Source organism: Lithobates pipiens, unplaced genomic scaffold (assembly GCF_037356315.1).
Source record: "Lithobates pipiens isolate NorthernLeopardFrog02 unplaced genomic scaffold, aLitPip1_a1.2 Scaffold_63, whole genome shotgun sequence".
Classification (NCBI taxonomy): domain Eukaryota; kingdom Metazoa; phylum Chordata; class Amphibia; order Anura; family Ranidae; genus Lithobates; species Lithobates pipiens.
Window position 1 is genome coordinate 1,240,871 of NW_027507885.1, and position 20,293 is coordinate 1,261,163.

Sequence of the window (20,293 nt, forward strand, 5' to 3'; positions counted from 1 at the left end):
CACGTTATAGCTGCAGGCCAATCACATCACCCCATAGCGCGTTATAGCTGCAGGCCAATTACGTCACCCCATAGCATGTTATAGCTGCAGGCCAATCATATTACCCCATACCATGTTATAGCATCAGGCCAATCACTTCACCATGTACCATTTTATAGCTGCAGGCCAATCACATCACCACGTACCATTTTATAGCTGCAGGCCAATCACATCCCCCCGTACCATTTTATAGCTGCAGGCCAACCACAACGCCCCGTACCATGTTATAACTGCAGGCCAATCACGTCACCCCATAGCATGTTATAGCTGCAGGCCAATCACTTCACCATGTACTATGTTATAGCTGCAGGCAAACCACAACACCCCATACCATGTTATAGCTGCAGACCAACCACAACACCACCGTACCATGTTATAGCTGCAAGCCAATCACATCACCACGTACCATGTTATAGATGCAGGCCAACTACAGCACCCCATACCATGTTATAGCTGCAGGCCAACCATATTGCCCCATACCATGTTATAGCTGCAGGCCAACCACATCACCCCGTACCATGTTATAGCTGCAGGCCAACCACATCACCCCGTACCATGTTATAGCTGCAGGCCAACCACATCACCCCGTACCATGTTATAGCTGCAGGCCGATCACAGCACCCCGTACCATGTTATAGCTGCAGGCCGATCACAGCACCCCGTACCATGTTATAGCTGCAGGCCGATCACAGCACCCCGTACCATGTTATAGCTGCAGGCCGATCACAGCACCCCGTACCATGTTATAGCTGCAGGCCGATCACAGCACCCCGTACCATGTTATAGCTACATTTTCTCCTAAATTTATAAAGAAAATTGATTTTATTTGATGTTTTATAACAGAAAGTAGAAAATATTGTTTACATGTCAAACTTCTTGGTCTTTTTTCATGAATTTAGCAAAAAAGAAACCCCAGAGGTGGTCAAATACAACCAAAAGAAAGCTAATTGCGGTAACAAAAAAAATAAAATGTCATATGGGTACAGTGTTGTATGAATGTGTAATTACCAGTTAAAGTAGCGCAGTGCTGAGTAGCAAAAAATGACTTGGTCATGAAGGGGGGGGGGGGTATTAGAAATACAGCCGAATATTACTGAACCAATTAGTCCAAACTGCACACAGCGGTTTGGGGCTCCTTGGCCATCGTCAGTGCGTTGTACGGAGCCCACGGCTTCCAACAATGAAGGCGATATTAAAAAAAAAAAATGGTTATTATTCCACCAGCAACCAACCTGGAGGGTGAAGGGGTCCAATGTTTCTGCATCCTGCTCACCATAACAGCCGCCCGCACCAGGTCCATCTCAGAGTTTTCGGCCGCCCCCGGTTCGGAGGGTCTCAGGTGTCTTTTCAGCAGTTGTTTCTCTTCATCGTTACACCTGGACAAGCAGCACTGCTCAAAGGCTTTCCTCGCCTGCTGAAGCTTCACCACCGGAAGATGGAACCTACAAAGATCAAATACGCCCCAATATTGTTTTCTTCTGTACCGGTCTGAGGGATATGACATTACACATCAATGGACCAGCTCAGCGGACCCTCCCCTCCCCTCCCCCCCCACGTAGATCCTCCAATTCTCCTACCGTAAAAACATCCTCCTTCCATAAAACAGACCACACCCCCCACAAGAAACCACCAACACCGAGATTTCCCACAATCCCATTGGTATATCCATCCATCCATCCCTGCTCGGAAAACCAGAATGCCTTTTTTAAAATATAAGTCATCATCGGTAGACAGGTTCTTCTTGTAGGCGGTGTCCACGCCAGATCTCACGAGTTTGTTATGGTTTATACATTGCCGTGGCAACCAAAAAAAAACCTCACATAGCTGAATCTATGGCAATGTTAAAAAAAAAAAATAAGGTGGAAGAAGAAAGGAGGTGAAGGAAGGAAAGAAAGAAAGAATAAATGGAGGAAGGAAGAATGAAGGAGAAAAGGGACAAAAGCGGAAGAAGAAGGAAGGGAGGAAGAAGGGAGAAAGGTGGAAGGAGAAAGGTGGAAGGAGAAAGGTGGAAGGAGAAAGGTGGAAGGAGAAAGGTGGAAGGAGAAAGGTGGAAGGAGAAAGGTGGAAGGAGAAAGGTGGAAGGAGAAAGGTGGAAGGAGAAAGGAGAAAGGTGGAAGGAGAAAGGTGGAAGGAGAAAGGTGGAAGGAGAAAGGTGGAAGGAGAAAGGTGGAAGGAGAAAGGTGGAAGGAGAAAGGTGGAAGGAGAAAGGTGGAAGGAGAAAGGTGGAAGGAGAAAGGTGGAAGGAGAAAGGTGGAAGGTGGAAGGAGAAAGGTGGAAGGAGAAAGGTGGAAGGAGAAAGGTGGAAGGAGAAAGGAGAAAGGTTGAAGGAGAAAGGTGGAAGGAGAAAAGGTGGAAGGAGAAAGGTACAAGGAGGAAGGTGGAAGGAGAAAGGTACAAGGAGGAAGGTGGAAGGAGAAAGGTACAAGGAGAAAGGTGGAAGGAGAAAGGTACAAGGAGAAAGGTGGAAGGAGAAAGGTACAAGGAGGAAGGTGGAAGGAGAAAGGTACAAGGAGGAAGGTGGAAGAGGAAGGTGGAAGAAGAAAGAAGTAAGAAGCAGTTCCCAAGAACCTACAAATCGCACAAGATCCTGCAGTTTATATAATAGATCCTCCCTTCAAGGCTCTGGTGACGAAGCCCAGCTAGGGGGGAGAATGGTGGGGGTGGGGGTGGGGGGGGGGAGAATGGTGGGGGTAGGGGGGGGGAAGAATGGTGGGGGTAGAGGGGGGGAGAATGGTGGGGGTTGGGGGGGGAGAGAATGGTGGGGGTGGGGGGGGAGAATGGTGGGGGTGGGGGTAGTTAAGCCGAATAGGATTAACAAAAAGTTAATGAGAATGAACATTTGTGTAAAAAGTACAAAAAATATTCTGGTAGAGATGTATTATAGTAAACATATGCAAACCAGAGATTACCCATTTAATAGGCACATGAAGGACTTCTGACTGTAGTAATTACAATGTAATGATAATGTGGTTACAATGTATTTCTCAATCTCCTGAACAATGGGCAGTCACCGCTCAGAATCTTAAATATACATAACAGAGGCCATAAGAGCTGCTGTAATACAGAGGCAAGTCAAGTGGCAGTTGGGGAGGAGGAAGAGGGCGTACAGTGTACTTCCATGAGGGCGTACTCCATAGTGACAGTTGGGGAGGTGGAAGAGGGCGTACAGTGTACTTCCATGAGGGTGTACTCCATAGTGGCAGTTGGGGAGGAGGAAGAGGGCGTACGGTGTACTTCCATGAGGGTGTACTCCATAGTGACAGTTGGGGAGGTGGAAGAGGGCGTACGGTGTACTTCCATGAGGGTGTACTCCATAGTGACAGTTGGGGAGGTGGAAGAGGGCGTACGGTGTACTTCCATGAGGGTGTACTCTATAGTGGCAGTTGGGGAGGTGGAAGAGGGCGTACAGTGTACTTCCATGAGGGTGTACTCCATAGTGGCAGTTGGGGAGGTGGAAGAGGGCGTACGGTGTACTTCCATGAGGGTGTACTCCATAGTGACAGTTGGGGAGGTGGAAGAGGGCGTACGGTGTACTTCCATGAGGGTGTACTCTATAGTGGCAGTTGGGGAGGTGGAAGAGGGCGTACAGTGTACTTCCATGAGGGTGTACTCCATAGTGGCAGTTGGGGAGGAGGAAGAGGGCGTACGGTGTACTTCCATGAGGGTGTACTCCATAGTGGCAGTTGGGGAGGAGGAAGAGGGTGTACAGTGTACTTCCATGAGGGCGTACTCCATAGTGACAGTTGGGGAGGTGGAAGAGGGCGTACAGTGTACTTCCATGAGGGTGTACTCTATAGTGGCAGTTGGGGAGGTGGAAGAGGGCGTACAGTGTACTTCCATGAGGGTGTACTCCATAGTGGCAGTTGGGGAGGAGGAAGAGGGCGTACGGTGTACTTCCATGAGGGTGTACTCCATAGTGACAGTTGGGGAGGTGGAAGAGGGCGTACGGTGTACTTCCATGAGGGTGTACTCCATAGTGGCAGTTGGGGAGGTGGAAGAGGGCGTACGGTGTACTTCCATGAGGGTGTACTCCATAGTGGCAGTTGGGGAGGTGGAAGAGGGCGTACGGTGTACTTCCATGAGGGTGTACTCCATAGTGGCAGTTGGGGAGGTGGAAGAGGGCGTACGGTGTACTTCCATGAGGGTGTACTCCATAGTGACAGTTGGGGAGGTGGAAGAGGGCGTACGGTGTACTTCCATGAGGGTGTACTCTATAGTGGCAGTTGGGGAGGTGGAAGAGGGCGTACAGTGTACTTCCATGAGGGTGTACTCCATAGTGGCAGTTGGGGAGGAGGAAGAGGGCGTACGGTGTACTTCCATGAGGGTGTACTCCATAGTGGCAGTTGGGGAGGTGGAAGAGGGCGTACGGTGTACTTCCATGAGGGTGTACTCCATAGTGGCAGTTGGGGAGGAGGAAGAGGGTGTACAGTGTACTTCCATGAGGGCGTACTCCATAGTGACAGTTGGGGAGGTGGAAGAGGGCGTACAGTGTACTTCCATGAGGGTGTACTCTATAGTGGCAGTTGGGGAGGTGGAAGAGGGCGTACAGTGTACTTCCATGAGGGTGTACTCCATAGTGGCAGTTGGGGAGGAGGAAGAGGGCGTACGGTGTACTTCCATGAGGGTGTACTCCATAGTGGCAGTTGGGGAGGTGGAAGAGGGCGTACGGTGTACTTCCATGAGGGTGTACTCCATAGTGGCAGTTGGGGAGGAGGAAGAGGGTGTACAGTGTACTTCCATGAGGGCGTACTCCATAGTGACAGTTGGGGAGGTGGAAGAGGGCGTACAGTGTACTTCCATGAGGGTGTACTCTATAGTGGCAGTTGGGGAGGTGGAAGAGGGTGTACGGTGTACTTCCATGAGGGTGTACTCCATAGTGGCAGTTGGGGAGGAGGAAGAGGGCGTACAGTGTACTTCCATGAGGGTGTACTCCATAGTGGCAGTTGGGGAGGAGGAAGAGGGTGTACAGTGTACTTCCATGAGGGCGTACTCCATAGTGACAGTTGGGGAGGAGGAAGAGGGCGTACGGTGTACTTCCATGAGGGCGTACTCCATAGTGACAGTTGGGGAGGAGGAAGAGGGCGTACTTCCATGAGGGCGTACTCCATAGTGACAGTTGGGGAGATGGAAGAGGGCGTACGGTGTACTTCCATGAGGGTGTACTCCATAGTGGCAGTTGGGGAGGAGGAAGAGGGCGTACAGTGTACTTCCATGAGGGCGTACTCCATAGTGGCAGTTGGGGAGGAGGAAGAGGGTGTACAGTGTACTTCCATGAGGGCGTACTCCATAGTGGCAGTTGGGGAGGTGGAAGGGGGCGTACAGTGTCCTTCCATGAGGGTGTACTCCATAGTGACAGTTGGGGAGGTGGCGTACAGTGTCCTTCCATGAGGGCGTACTCTATACATCCACAGTTTTTAGCCTATGATGGAACAGATTGGTGAGAGATGAAGCTTTCCTCACCTTTCCTGGAATCTCTTGTGGTTGTAGGTCAGGTTCTTCATTTTGCCGCCATTGCTGGATACGAAGAAGTGGTGTTCTCCTTTGTTCATGTTCTTCATGAAGACGGGTCGGATCTTTCTGAAGAACGTGTCAAACCACATTTCCTCCTCTTTTTCCAAGATGATGACGCCGGTCTGCGTGATCTCCGCAGACTTGTGCTCTACCCTGATGATGGCAACTTCCACCGCGTCCTTGTCCGCCTGGACTGTAAGGTGGGACCGCAGCAGCCACTGGTGGACCTGAGAAGAGACCCGATGGAAGGCTGCTATTGGATCAGTTCTTGGAGGCCCTCAGACATGGAGACCCTTCACCTCTCGCATCACTCCTTGGTGCTCACCTGAAGGAGGCGCCTGCCACCCTTGACACCCCCCTCCCCCCCCCAAATACCCCCCCACCATCCTTTCTTCCCGCTGTCCTCCCCCCTCCACTTTGACAACCTTCATCCATTTCTTCAGGTCTGTCCACTCAACTTCCGCACTTCATTACTCCTCCTCCTCTCCTTATTTCCTCCTCTGTCCCCACAACCTCCACACCATACCTCGTCCTACTTCTTTTATTACCCCCCCCCCCCCCCGATGATACCCCCTTGCTGCACTCCCATGTTACCCTAGAGCCCACGAACTCCACCCCCCCACCCAAATAATTCCCTATCTTCTTTCCCCCCTCCTGTTGATCCCAACTACCCCCACACACACCTGGGTCTCCCCATTCACAACCTTCATCTATTCCCTCCCAGTCCCCCCACACCCAACTCCCCTTACCAGACTTGTTGCCCTAGAGCCATACACCTCCCCCCCCCCCCCTCCAAATCTTCTTGTCTTATTAATATGTGAAAAGTAAGGTCCCCCCCCCAGATCTAAGTGTAGCAAGTTTCCGTGTCCCCTTTGGTCTAATGCAGGGGTGCCCAACCTTTTGAGGAGCGGGGGTCACTTTATCGACTTGGTAACCGGTCGCGGGACACGATTTAGCGTAGCGGGCGGATGGCAGGTCTGTGCCCACTCTGCATATGTAGAGCAGACATGGACACAGCCCGCTCTACCCCAAGTGCCCTCCGATCCGCCCCCAGACAGAAGGGGGCAGATCCCTTTACGTTTTTTTTAAATGGAGATCGGATTGCAGATAGGCGGGTGTAAAACGCACACGAGTCCGTTTACATCTGTCGCTCTATAGAGGTGAATGGAGAGGCCATTGGAGTCCACCTGAAAAACAGACAGGCGGACCCCATCGGACCGACCGTGTGAAAGGGGCCCGAGGCTGCTTCACACCGACGCCCAGCGGGACCCGAACCTCAACCAACCTCAATCTTCACTTCTTCCTCAGGATTCCTACAGCTGGCTGCTACTGATGGTGGGTACTGGTACTGCTGGTGGGTACTGGTACTGCTGGTTTATACTGCCAGCTGGTACTGATGACTGATATGGTTGGTGGGCACTGTTGGCTGGTACTGCTACAGCTGGTTTATACTGCCGGCTGGTACTGATGACTGATATGGTTGGTGGGTACTGTTGGCTGGTACTGCTACAGCTGGTTTATACTGCCGGCTGGTACTGATGACTGGTATGGATGGTGGGTACTGGTACTGCTGGCGGGTACTGGTACGGCTGGTTTATACTGCCGGCTGGTACGGATGACTGGTATGGATGGTAGGTACTGCTGTCCCAGATCGCATGTTCCCGTGTCCCGACCCGCCATCCCCAAGCATAACTGTGACAGAAGCATGCGGGTGCAGTAGAGAGCAGAGCGGATGCTTCCTGTCACAGGCGGAGCACATTTGGCATCGTTCCGCCTGTGAAGGAGCCGGCACTATACAGGAAGCAGTGGCTCCGCTTCCCCAACAGCGGCTCCGTTCTTGGCGCTGATGCTCGGCGATGGCGGGTCGGGAACCTGTGATCTGGGCTTGCCGACCCGCCATCTCAGAGCAAGACAATTCATTAAAAAAAAAAAAAAAAAGGAAGGAGGAGAGAAGGGGGAGGGGTACGATATGGAAGACTCACCGTCATATCCCGAATCACACCCGGTTTCTGTAGGTGTTGGAGAAGCAGAACGGCCACCAGATAATTACACACCGCAATATAGTCCCGGTCCTCCAACTCACTTCCCGATGTCGCCCGACCAATCAGATTTAGGAAATACGGCTTAACGGTGGTGAGTAACCTCTGACACCCCTCCGGGGTACAAACCTGATTTCTACAGGAGAGAGAAGAACATTTCCAGAACTTTCCTCATCTCACCCACCAGGATACGACCTCATCGCCCGCTTGTGTCTTCCTGTCACCCTTCCGATAGAAAGACCAACCTCCATCATCAGTCTACCGATACCTCATCCACCTTACCAACCGCCCAGTGTCCTCCACCCCTCTCCACCAATCCCTCCACTCACCTCCATTCAGTGTCCTCCACCCCTCTCTACCAATCCCTCCACTGACCTCCATTCAGTGTCCTCCACCCCTCTCTACCAATCCCTCCACTGACCTCCATTCACTGTCCTCCACCCCTCTCTACCAATCCCTCCACTGACCTCCATTCAGTGTCCTCCACCCCTCTCTACCAATCCCTCCACTGACCTCCATTCAGTGTCCTCCACCCCTCTCTACCAATCCCTCCACTGACCTCCATTCAGTGTCCTCCACCCCTCTCTACCAATCCCTCCACTGGTCTCCATTCAGTGTCCTCCACCCCTCTCTACCAATCCCTCCACTGACCTCCATTCAGTGTCCTCCCCCCCTCTCTACCAATCCCTCCACTGACCTCCATTCAGTGTCCTCCACCCCTCTCTACCAATCCCTCCACTGACCTCCATTCAGTGTCCTCCACCCCTCTCTACCAATCCGTCCACTGACCTCCATTCAGTGTCCTCCACCCCTCTCTACCAATCCCTCCACTGACCTCCATTCAGTGTCCTCCACCCCTCTCTACCAATCCCTCCACTGACCTCCATTCAGTGTCCTCCACCCCTCTCTACCAATCCCTCCACTGGTCTCCATTCAGTGTCCTCCACCCCTCTCTACCAATCCCTCCACTGACCTCCATTCAGTGTCCTCCACCCCTCTCTACCAATCCCTCCACTGACCTCCATTCAGTGTCCTCCACCCCTCTCTACCAATCCCTCCACTGGTCTCCATTCAGTGTCCTCCACCCCTCTCTGCCAATCCCTCCACTGACCTCAATTCATTGTCCTCCACCCCTCTCTACCAATCCCTCCACTGACCACCATTCAGTGTCCTCCACCCCTCTCTACCAATCCCTCCACTGACCTCCATTCAGTGTCCTCCACCCCTCTCTACCAATCCCTCCACTGACCTCCATTCAGTGTCCTCCACCCCTCTCTACCAATCCCTCCACTGGTCTCCATTCAGTGTCCTCCACCCCTCTCCACCAATCCCTCCACTGACCTCCATTCAGTGTCCTCCACCCCTCTCTACCAATCCCTCCACTGGTCTCCATTCAGTGTCCTCCACCCCTCTCTACCAATCCCTCCACTGGTCTCCATTCAGTGTCCTCCACCCCTCTCTACCAATCCCTCCACTGACCTCCATTCAGTGTCCTCCACCCCTCTCTACCAATCCCTCCACTGACCTCCATTCAGTGTCCTCCACCCCTCTCTACCAATCCCTCCACTGGTCTCCATTCAGTGTCCTCCACCCCTCTCTACCAATCACTCCACTGACCTCAATTCATTGTCCTCCACCCCTCTCTACCAATCCCTACACTGACCTTCATTCAGTGTCCTCCACCCCTCTCTACCAATCCCTCCACTGACCTCCATTCAGTGTCCTCCACCCCTCTCTACCAATCCCTCCACTGACCTCCATTCAGTGTCCCCCACCCCTCTCTACCAATCCCTCCACTGACCTCCATTCAGTGTCCTCCACCCCTCTCTACCAATCCCTCCACTGACCTCCATTCAGTGTCCTCCACCCCTCTCTACCGATCCCTCCACTGACCTCCATTCAGTGTCCTCCACCCCTCTCTACCAATCCCTCCACTGGTCTCCATTCAGTGTCCTCCACCCCTCTCTACCAATCCCTCCACTGACCTCCATTCAGTGTCCTCCACTCCTCTCTACCAATCCCTCCACTGGTCTCCATTCAGTGTCCTCCACCCCTCTCTACCAATCCCTCCACTGACCACCATTCAGTGTCCTCCATCCCCCTCTACCAATCCCTCCACTGACCTCCATTCAGTGTCCTCCACCCCTCTCTACCAATCCCTCCACTCACCTCCATTCAGTGTCCTCCACCCCTCTCTACCAATCCCTCCACTGACCTCCATTCAGTGTCCTCCACCCCTCTCCACCAATCCCTCCACTGACCTCCATTCAGTGTCCTCCATCCCTCTCCACCAATCCCTCCACTGGTCTCCATTCAGTGTCCTCCACCCCTCTCTACCAATCCCTCCACTGACCTCCATTCAGTGTCCTCCACCCCTCTCCACCAATCCCTCCACTGGTCTCCATTCAGTGTCCTCCACCCCTCTCTACCAATCCCTCCACTGACCTCCATTCAGTGTCCTCCACCCCTCTCTACCAATCCCTCCACTGACCTCCATTCAGTGTCCTCCACCCCTCTCTACCAATCCCTCCACTGACCTCCATTCAGTGTCCTCCACCCCTCTCTACCAATCCCTCCACTGACCTCCATTCAGTGTCCTCCACCCCTCTCTACCAATCCCTCCACTGACCTCCATTCAGTGTCCTCCACCCCTCTCTACCGATCCCTCCACTGACCTCCATTCAGTGTCCTCCACCCCTCTCTACCAATCCCTCCACTGGTCTCCATTCAGTGTCCTCCACCCCTCTCTACCAATCCCTCCACTGACCTCCATTCAGTGTCCTCCACTCCTCTCTACCAATCCCTCCACTGGTCTCCATTCAGTGTCCCCCACCCCTCTCTACCAATCCCTCCACTGACCACCATTCAGTGTCCTCCATCCCCCTCTACCAATCCCTCCACTGACCTCCATTCAGTGTCCTCCACCCCTCTCTACCAATCCCTCCACTCACCTCCATTCAGTGTCCTCCACCCCTCTCTACCAATCCCTCCACTGACCTCCATTCAGTGTCCTCCACCCCTCTCCACCAATCCCTCCACTGACCTCCATTCAGTGTCCTCCATCCCTCTCCACCAATCCCTCCACTGGTCTCCATTCAGTGTCCTCCACCCCTCTCTACCAATCCCTCCACTGACCTCCATTCAGTGTCCTCCACCCCTCTCCACCAATCCCTCCACTGGTCTCCATTCAGTGTCCTCCACCCCTCTCTACCAATCCCTCCACTGACCTCCATTCAGTGTCCTCCACCCCTCTCTACCAATCCCTCCACTGACCTCCATTCAGTGTCCTCCACCCCTCTCTACCAATCCCTCCACTGACCTCCATTCAGTGTCCTCCACCCCTCTCTACCAATCCCTCCACTGACCTCCATTCAGTGTCCTCCACCCCTCTCTACCAATCCCTCCACTGGTCTCCATTCAGTGTCCTCCACCCCTCTCCACCAATCCCTCCACTGGCCTCCATTCAGTGTCCTCCACCCCTCTCCACCAATCCCTCCACTGACCTCCATTCAGTGTCCTCCACCCCTCTCCACCAATCCCTCCACTGACCTCCATTCAGTGTCCTCCACCCCTCTCTACCAAAATCTCCACTGACCTCCATTCAGTGTCCTCCACCAATGTAACTATCGGGAGGTCAGACTTACTCTTTTCCGGCCTTTTCCGGGACTCTTCTTCTTCGGATTCCGATCAGAATGTATTTCGCAGCATTGAGGAGTTTCTCCACAGCCTGCGGCAAAGAAGGGTCCTCTTTGAGGAAGCTCTCCTGGGAAGCCACGTATCTTGCAAAGCTCCGGATGCTCTCCAGGTAATTGCGGGCGGTGGGCTTGCTGGTGTTCAGGGCGTTCAGATGGACGAAGAATTCCACCGTCTTCCGGATGTTGTGGATACATTTCACCGACACTTCCCCGGGGTCCATGAAGTAGAGGTACCGCGCCACACAGGGCACCTGAAAGAAGAACAGTCCAATCAGGTGCTTAGTAAAGAGGACCTGTCCTGTGGAAGACGAGGACTGATCACCGTATGGCCTGAGGTCTCCATGTAGGCTTTACTTCTTCATGGGGAGTGCACCGATCTCACCAGTGCCTAGACACAGGGAGTGCACCGATCTCACCAGTGCCTAGACACAGGGAGTGCACCCATCTCACCAGTGCCTAGACACAGGGAGTGCACCGATCTCACCAGTGCCTAGACACAGGGAGTGCACCGATCTCACCAGTGCCTAGACACAGGGAGTGCACCGATCTCACCAGTGCCTAGACACAGGGAGTGCACCCATCTCACCAGTGCCTAGACACAGGGAGTGCACCCATCTCACCAGTGCCTAGACACAGGGAGTGCACCCATCTCACCAGTGCCTAGACACAGGGAGTGCACCCATCTCACCAGTGCCTAGACACAGGGAGTGCACCGATCTCACCAGTGCCTAGACACAGGGAGTGCACCCATCTCACCAGTGCCTAGACACAGGGAGTGCACCCATCTCACCAGTGCCTAGACACAGGGAGTGCACCCATCTCACCAGTGCCTAGACACAGGGAGTGCACCCATCTCACCAGTGCCTAGACACAGGGAGTGCACCCATCTCACCAGTGCCTAGACACAGGGAGTGCACCCATCTCACCAGTGCCTAGACACAGGGAGTGCACCAATCTCACCAGTGCCTAGACACAGGAAGTGCACCCATCTCACCAGTGCCTAGACACAGCGAGTGCACCGATCTCACCAGTGCCTAGACACAGCGAGTGCACCGATCTCACCAGTGCCTAGACACAGGGAGTGCACCGATCTCACCAGTGCCTAGACACAGGGAGTGCACCGATCTCACCAGTGCCTAGACACAGGGAGTGCACCGATCTCACCAGTGCCTAGACACAGCGAGTGCACCGATCTCACCAGTGCCTAGACACAGGGAGTGCACCCATCTCACCAGTGCCTAGACACAGGGAGTGCACCCATCTCACCAGTGCCTAGACACAGGGAGTGCACCGATCTCACCAGTGCCTAGACACAGGAAGTGCACCCATCTCACCAGTGCCTAGACACAGCGAGTGCAGCGATCTCACCAGTGCCTAGACACAGGGAGTGCAGCGATCTCACCAGTGCCTAGACACAGGGAGTGCAGCGATCTCACCAGTGCCTAGACACAGGGAGTGCACCGATCTCACCAGTGCCTAGACACAGGGAGTGCACCGATCTCACCAGTGCCTAGACACAGGGAGTGCACCGATCTCACCAGTGCCTAGACACAGGGAGTGCACCGATCTCACCAGTGCCTAGACACAGGGAGTGCACCGATCTCACCAGTGCCTAGACACAGGGAGTGCAGCGATCTCACCAGTGCCTAGACACAGGGAGTGCAGCGATCTCACCAGTGCCTAGACACAGGGAGTGCAGCGATCTCACCAGTGCCTAGACACAGGGAGTGCAGCGATCTCACCAGTGCCTAGACACAGCGAGTGCACCGATCTCACCAGTGCCTAGACACAGCGAGTGCACCGATCTCACCAGTGCCTAGACACAGCGAGTGCACCGATCTCACCAGTGCCTAGACACAGCGAGTGCACCGATCTCACCAGTGCCTAGACACAGCGAGTGCACCGATCTCACCAGTGCCTAGACACAGCGAGTGCACCGATCTCACCAGTGCCTAGACACAGCGAGTGCAGCGATCTCACCAGTGCCTAGACACAGGGAGTGCAGCGATCTCACCAGTAGTGATGGCCGAACGGTTCGCCCGGCGGTCGTTTCGCGGCGAATTTCCGACTTTCGCCGTCCGCGGGTTCGAACGCCTTTTTCCGTCGTTCGCCCCGGCGGACTTACGTGTTTAATGTATACAAGAACTTTAACCTTTCGTGACACGTTTATCATGTGTTACAGGACAACCAATTGAGACATGACAGCTCATGGACACTTGGACATTCCCCCTAACCTATAAATACACCCGATCCGGTGGCCATTTTACATTCTTTCTTCTGTCACTGTAGGGAAAGGATCCTGTGTGGAGTAGGGACAGAGAAAACGCTAGCTATTTGGTACACAAAAGTTCTTTTCAGGACTGGTATAGGTGTTAGGTCAGCAGCCTGAGTTTCTTTTGTCAGTTTAGATAAAGGGACAGAGCGCTGTATGCTGCTATTTTAGGGACAGCTCAGCCAGATTAGTCTTTCTTCATCATCATCATCATCATCATCATTAGCTGTTACTATCAGGTCCACAAAAGAGCTGTTCCAGCTAATCGTTCCAGCCTACTCTTTTTTGCCAATTTGTATAGGGACAGGCAGGAAGCAGTGTGTCAGGCAGTGAGGATAATTTTAAAGACTTGCTGTTACTATTAGTTCCACAAAGGTTCTTTTCAGGACTGGTATCAGTGGTACGGTAATAGGCTTGTACACGTATAATATTCTTTCTTCCAAATATAGAAAGAATATTATACTTGACTGCTGCCCTTCTGCTGCAGTCTGCTAATCATTCACAACTCACTTGTTCCACAAAGCTCTTTATCAGGACTGGTAACTTGGTCTGTCTAGGGTGCTACGGTACATAGGCTTGGGTGCGGTACAGTCTGCTGTTCTGTAAGGACCGCTATCGGTCCACAATACATAGGGTTGCCGTGCACTACTGCTGACCGCTGCCCTATACTGCAGCAGTCCTTCATTGGTATAGGGACTGACGTACAGTCTGCTAATCACTAACACACAACCTGCTTGGTCCACAAAAGTTCTTATAAGGACTGGTAACTTGGTATAGGGTGCTACGGTACATAGGCCTGAGTGCGTTACAGTCTGCTGTTCTGTAAGGACCGCTATCGGTCCACAATACATAGGGTTGCCGTGCACTACTGCTGACCGCTGCCCTATACTGCAGCAGTCCTTCATTGGTATAGGGACTGACGTACAGTCTGCTAATCACTAACACACAACCTGCTTGGTCCACAAAAGTTCTTATAAGGACTGGTAACTTGGTATAGGGTGCTACGGTACATAGGCCTGAGTGCGTTACAGTCTGCTGTTCTGTAAGGACCGCTATCGGTCCACAATACATAGGGTTGCCGTGCACTACTGCTGACCGCTGCCCTATACTGCAGCAGTCCTTCAGCGGTATAGGGACTGACGCACAGTCTGCTAAACACTAACACACAACCTGCTTGGTCCACAAAAGTTTTTATAAGGACTGGTAACTTGGTATAGGGTGCTACGGTACATAGGCCTGAGTGCAGTACAGTCTGCTGTTCTGTAAGGACCGCTATCGGTCCACAATACATAGGGTTGCCGTGCACTACTGCTGACCGCTGCCCTATACTGCAGCAGTCCTTCATTGGTATAGGGACTGACGTACAGTCTGCTAATCACTAACACACAACCTGCTTGGTCCACAAAAGTTCTTATAAGGACTGGTAACTTGGTATAGGGTGCTACGGTACATAGGCCTGAGTGCGTTACAGTCTGCTGTTCTGTAAGGACCGCTATCGGTCCACAATACATAGGGTTGCCGTGCACTACTGCTGACCGCTGCCCTATACTGCAGCAGTCCTTCATTGGTATAGGGACTGACGTACAGTCTGCTAATCACTAACACACAACCTGCTTGGTCCACAAAAGTTCTTATAAGGACTGGTAACTTGGTATAGGGTGCTACGGTACATAGGCCTGAGTGCGTTACAGTCTGCTGTTCTGTAAGGACCGCTATCGGTCCACAATACATAGGGTTGCCGTGCACTACTGCTGACCGCTGCCCTATACTGCAGCAGTCCTTCATTGGTATAGGGACTGACGTACAGTCTGCTAATCACTAACACACAACCTGCTTGTTCCACAAAAGTTCTTATAAGGACTGGTAACTTGGTATAGGGTGCTACGGTACATAGGCCTGAGTGCAGTACAGTCTGCTGTTCTGTAAGGACCGCTATCGGTCCACAATACATAGGGTTGCCGTGCACTACTGCTGACCGCTGCCCTATACTGCAGCAGTCCTTCATTGGTATAGGGACTGACGTACAGTCTGCTAATCACTAACACACAACCTGCTTGGTCCACAAAAGTTCTTATAAGGACTGGTAACTTGGTATAGGGTGCTACGGTACATAGGCCTGAGTGCGTTACAGTCTGCTGTTCTGTAAGGACCGCTATCGGTCCACAATACATAGGGTTGCCGTGCACTACTGCTGACCGCTGCCCTATACTGCAGCAGTCCTTCATTGGTATAGGGACTGACGTACAGTCTGCTAATCACTAACACACAACCTGCTTGGTCCACAAAAGTTCTTATAAGGACTGGTAACTTGGTATAGGGTGCTACGGTACATAGGCCTGAGTGCGTTACAGTCTGCTGTTCTGTAAGGACCGCTATCGGTCCACAATACATAGGGTTGCCGTGCACTACTGCTGACCGCTGCCCTATACTGCAGCAGTCCTTCATTGGTATAGGGACTGACGTACAGTCTGCTAATCACTAACACACAACCTGCTTGGTCCACAAAAGTTCTTATAAGGACTGGTAACTTGGTATAGGGTGCTACGGTACATAGGCCTGAGTGCGTTACAGTCTGCTGTTCTGTAAGGACCGCTATCGGTCCACAATACATAGGGTTGCCGTGCACTACTGCTGACCGCTGCCCTATACTGCAGCAGTCCTTCAGCGGTATAGGGACTGACGCACAGTCTGCTAAACACTAACACACAACCTGCTTGGTCCACAAAAGTTTTTATAAGGACTGGTAACTTGGTATAGGGTGCTACGGTACATAGGCCTGAGTGCAGTACAGTCTGCTGTTCTGTAAGGACCGCTATCGGTCCACAATACATAGGGTTGCCGTGCACTACTGCTGACCGCTGCCCTATACTGCAGCAGTCCTTCATTGGTATAGGGACTGACGTACAGTCTGCTAATCACTAACACACAACCTGCTTGGTCCACAAAAGTTCTTATAAGGACTGGTAACTTGGTATAGGGTGCTACGGTACATAGGCCTGAGTGCGTTACAGTCTGCTGTTCTGTAAGGACCGCTATCGGTCCACAATACATAGGGTTGCCGTGCACTACTGCTGACCGCTGCCCTATACTGCAGCAGTCCTTCATTGGTATAGGGACTGACGTACAGTCTGCTAATCACTAACACACAACCTGCTTGGTCCACAAAAGTTCTTATAAGGACTGGTAACTTGGTATAGGGTGCTACGGTACATAGGCCTGAGTGCGTTACAGTCTGCTGTTCTGTAAGGACCGCTATCGGTCCACAATACATAGGGTTGCCGTGCACTACTGCTGACCGCTGCCCTATACTGCAGCAGTCCTTCATTGGTATAGGGACTGACGTACAGTCTGCTAATCACTAACACACAACCTGCTTGGTCCACAAAAGTTCTTATAAGGACTGGTAACTTGGTATAGGGTGCTACGGTACATAGGCCTGAGTGCGTTACAGTCTGCTGTTCTGTAAGGACCGCTATCGGTCCACAATACATAGGGTTGCCGTGCACTACTGCTGACCGCTGCCCTATACTGCAGCAGTCCTTCAGCGGTATAGGGACTGACGCACAGTCTGCTAAACACTAACACACAACCTGCTTGGTCCACAAAAGTTTTTATAAGGACTGGTAACTTGGTATAGGGTGCTACGGTACATAGGCCTGAGTGCAGTACAGTCTGCTGTTCTGTAAGGACCGCTATCGGTCCACAATACATAGGGTTGCCGTGCACTACTGCTGACCGCTGCCCTATACTGCAGCAGTCCTTCATTGGTATAGGGACTGACGTACAGTCTGCTAATCACTAACACACAACCTGCTTGGTCCACAAAAGTTCTTATAAGGACTGGTAACTTGGTATAGGGTGCTACGGTACATAGGCCTGAGTGCGTTACAGTCTGCTGTTCTGTAAGGACCGCTATCGGTCCACAATACATAGGGTTGCCGTGCACTACTGCTGACCGCTGCCCTATACTGCAGCAGTCCTTCATTGGTATAGGGACTGACGTACAGTCTGCTAATCACTAACACACAACCTGCTTGTTCCACAAAAGTTCTTATAAGGACTGGTAACTTGGTATAGGGTGCTACGGTACATAGGCCTGAGTGCGTTACAGTCTGCTGTTCTGTAAGGACCGCTATCGGTCCACAATACATAGGGTTGCCGTGCACTACTGCTGACCGCTGCCCTATACTGCAGCAGTCCTTCATTGGTATAGGGACTGACGTACAGTCTGCTAATCACTAACACACAACCTGCTTGTTCCACAAAAGTTCTTATAAGGACTGGTAACTTGGTATAGGGTGCTACGGTACATAGGCCTGAGTGCAGTACAGTCTGCTGTTCTGTAAGGACCGCTATCGGTCCACAATACATAGGGTTGCCGTGCACTACTGCTGACCGCTGCCCTATACTGCAGCAGTCCTTCATTGGTATAGGGACTGACGTACAGTCTGCTAATCACTAACACACAACCTGCTTGGTCCACAAAAGTTCTTATAAGGACTGGTAACTTGGTATAGGGTGCTACGGTACATAGGCCTGAGTGCGTTACAGTCTGCTGTTCTGTAAGGACCGCTATCGGTCCACAATACATAGGGTTGCCGTGCACTACTGCTGACCGCTGCCCTATACTGCAGCAGTCCTTCATTGGTATAGGGACTGACGTACAGTCTGCTAATCACTAACACACAACCTGCTTGGTCCACAAAAGTTCTTATAAGGACTGGTAACTTGGTATAGGGTGCTACGGTACATAGGCCTGAGTGCGTTACAGTCTGCTGTTCTGTAAGGACCGCTATCGGTCCACAATACATAGGGTTGCCGTGCACTACTGCTGACCGCTGCCCTATACTGCAGCAGTCCTTCATTGGTATAGGGACTGACGTACAGTCTGCTAATCACTAACACACAACCTGCTTGGTCCACAAAAGTTCTTATAAGGACTGGTAACTTGGTATAGGGTGCTACGGTACATAGGCCTGAGTGCGTTACAGTCTGCTGTTCTGTAAGGACCGCTATCGGTCCACAATACATAGGGTTGCCGTGCACTACTGCTGACCGCTGCCCTATACTGCAGCAGTCCTTCAGCGGTATAGGGACTGACGCACAGTCTGCTAAACACTAACACACAACCTGCTTGGTCCACAAAAGTTTTTATAAGGACTGGTAACTTGGTATAGGGTGCTACGGTACATAGGCCTGAGTGCAGTACAGTCTGCTGTTCTGTAAGGACCGCTATCGGTCCACAATACATAGGGTTGCCGTGCACTACTGCTGACCGCTGCCCTATACTGCAGCAGTCCTTCATTGGTATAGGGACTGACGTACAGTCTGCTAATCACTAACACACAACCTGCTTGGTCCACAAAAGTTCTTATAAGGACTGGTAACTTGGTATAGGGTGCTACGGTACATAGGCCTGAGTGCGTTACAGTCTGCTGTTCTGTAAGGACCGCTATCGGTCCACAATACATAGGGTTGCCGTGCACTACTGCTGACCGCTGCCCTATACTGCAGCAGTCCTTCATTGGTATAGGGACTGACGTACAGTCTGCTAATCACTAACACACAACCTGCTTGGTCCACAAAAGTTCTTATAAGGACTGGTAACTTGGTATAGGGTGCTACGGTACATAGGCCTGAGTGCGTTACAGTCTGCTGTTCTGTAAGGACCGCTATCGGTCCACAATACATAGGGTTGCCGTGCACTACTGCTGACCGCTGCCCTATACTGCAGCAGTCCTTCATTGGTATAGGGACTGACGTACAGTCTGCTAATCACTAACACACAACCTGCTTGGTCCACAAAAGTTCTTATAAGGACTGGTAACTTGGTATAGGGTGCTACGGTACATAGGCCTGAGTGCGTTACAGTCTGCTGTTCTGTAAGGACCGCTATCGGTCCACAATACATAGGGTTGCCGTGCACTACTGCTGACCGCTGCCCTATACTGCAGCAGTCCTTCAGCGGTATAGGGACTGACGCACAGTCTGCTAAACACTAACACACAACCTGCTTGGTCCACAAAAGTTTTTATAAGGACTGGTAACTTGGTATAGGGTGCTACGGTACATAGGCCTGAGTGCAGTACAGTCTGCTGTTCTGTAAGGACCGCTATCGGTCCACAATACATAGGGTTGCCGTGCACTACTGCTGACCGCTGCCCTATACTGCAGCAGTCCTTCATTGGTATAGGGACTGACGTACAGTCTGCTAATCACTAACACACAACCTGCTTGGTCCACAAAAGTTCTTATAAGGACTGGTAACTTGGTATAGGGTGCTACGGTACATAGGCCTGAGTGCGTTACAGTCTGCTGTTCTGTAAGGACCGCTATCGGTCCACAATACATAGGGTTGCCGTGCACTACTGCTGACCGCTGCCCTATACTGCAGCAGTCCTTCATTGGTATAGGGACTGACGTACAGTCTGCTAATCACTAACACACAACCTGCTTGGTCCACAAAAGTTCTTATAAGGACTGGTAACTTGGTATAGGGTGCTACGGTACATAGGCCTGAGTGCGTTACAGTCTGCTGTTCTGTAAGGACCGCTATCGGTCCACAATACATAGGGTTGCCGTGCACTACTGCTGACCGCTGCCCTATACTGCAGCAGTCCTTCATTGGTATAGGGACTGACGTACAGTCTGCTAATCACTAACACACAACCTGCTTGGTCCACAAAAGTTCTTATAAGGACTGGTAACTTGGTATAGGGTGCTACGGTACATAGGCC

General features: G+C 52.0%; 1 protein-coding gene across 1 annotated transcript in view; it reads right to left on the reverse strand.

Moving 5' to 3' along the window:
- The window catches only part of LOC143958897 (uncharacterized), a 64,251-nt gene that overhangs the window by 23,249 nt on the left and 20,709 nt on the right, over window positions 1-20,293 (reverse strand). Inside the window, exons 3-6 of the mRNA XM_077467881.1 lie at window positions 11,234-11,535; window positions 7,533-7,725; window positions 5,500-5,777; window positions 1,272-1,481 (exon numbers count right to left, since the gene is read on the reverse strand). Of these exons, the coding sequence (XP_077324007.1) occupies window positions 1,272-1,481; window positions 5,500-5,777; window positions 7,533-7,725; window positions 11,234-11,535 (983 nt within the window). The remainder of the gene's footprint in view (window positions 1-1,271; window positions 1,482-5,499; window positions 5,778-7,532; window positions 7,726-11,233; window positions 11,536-20,293) is intronic.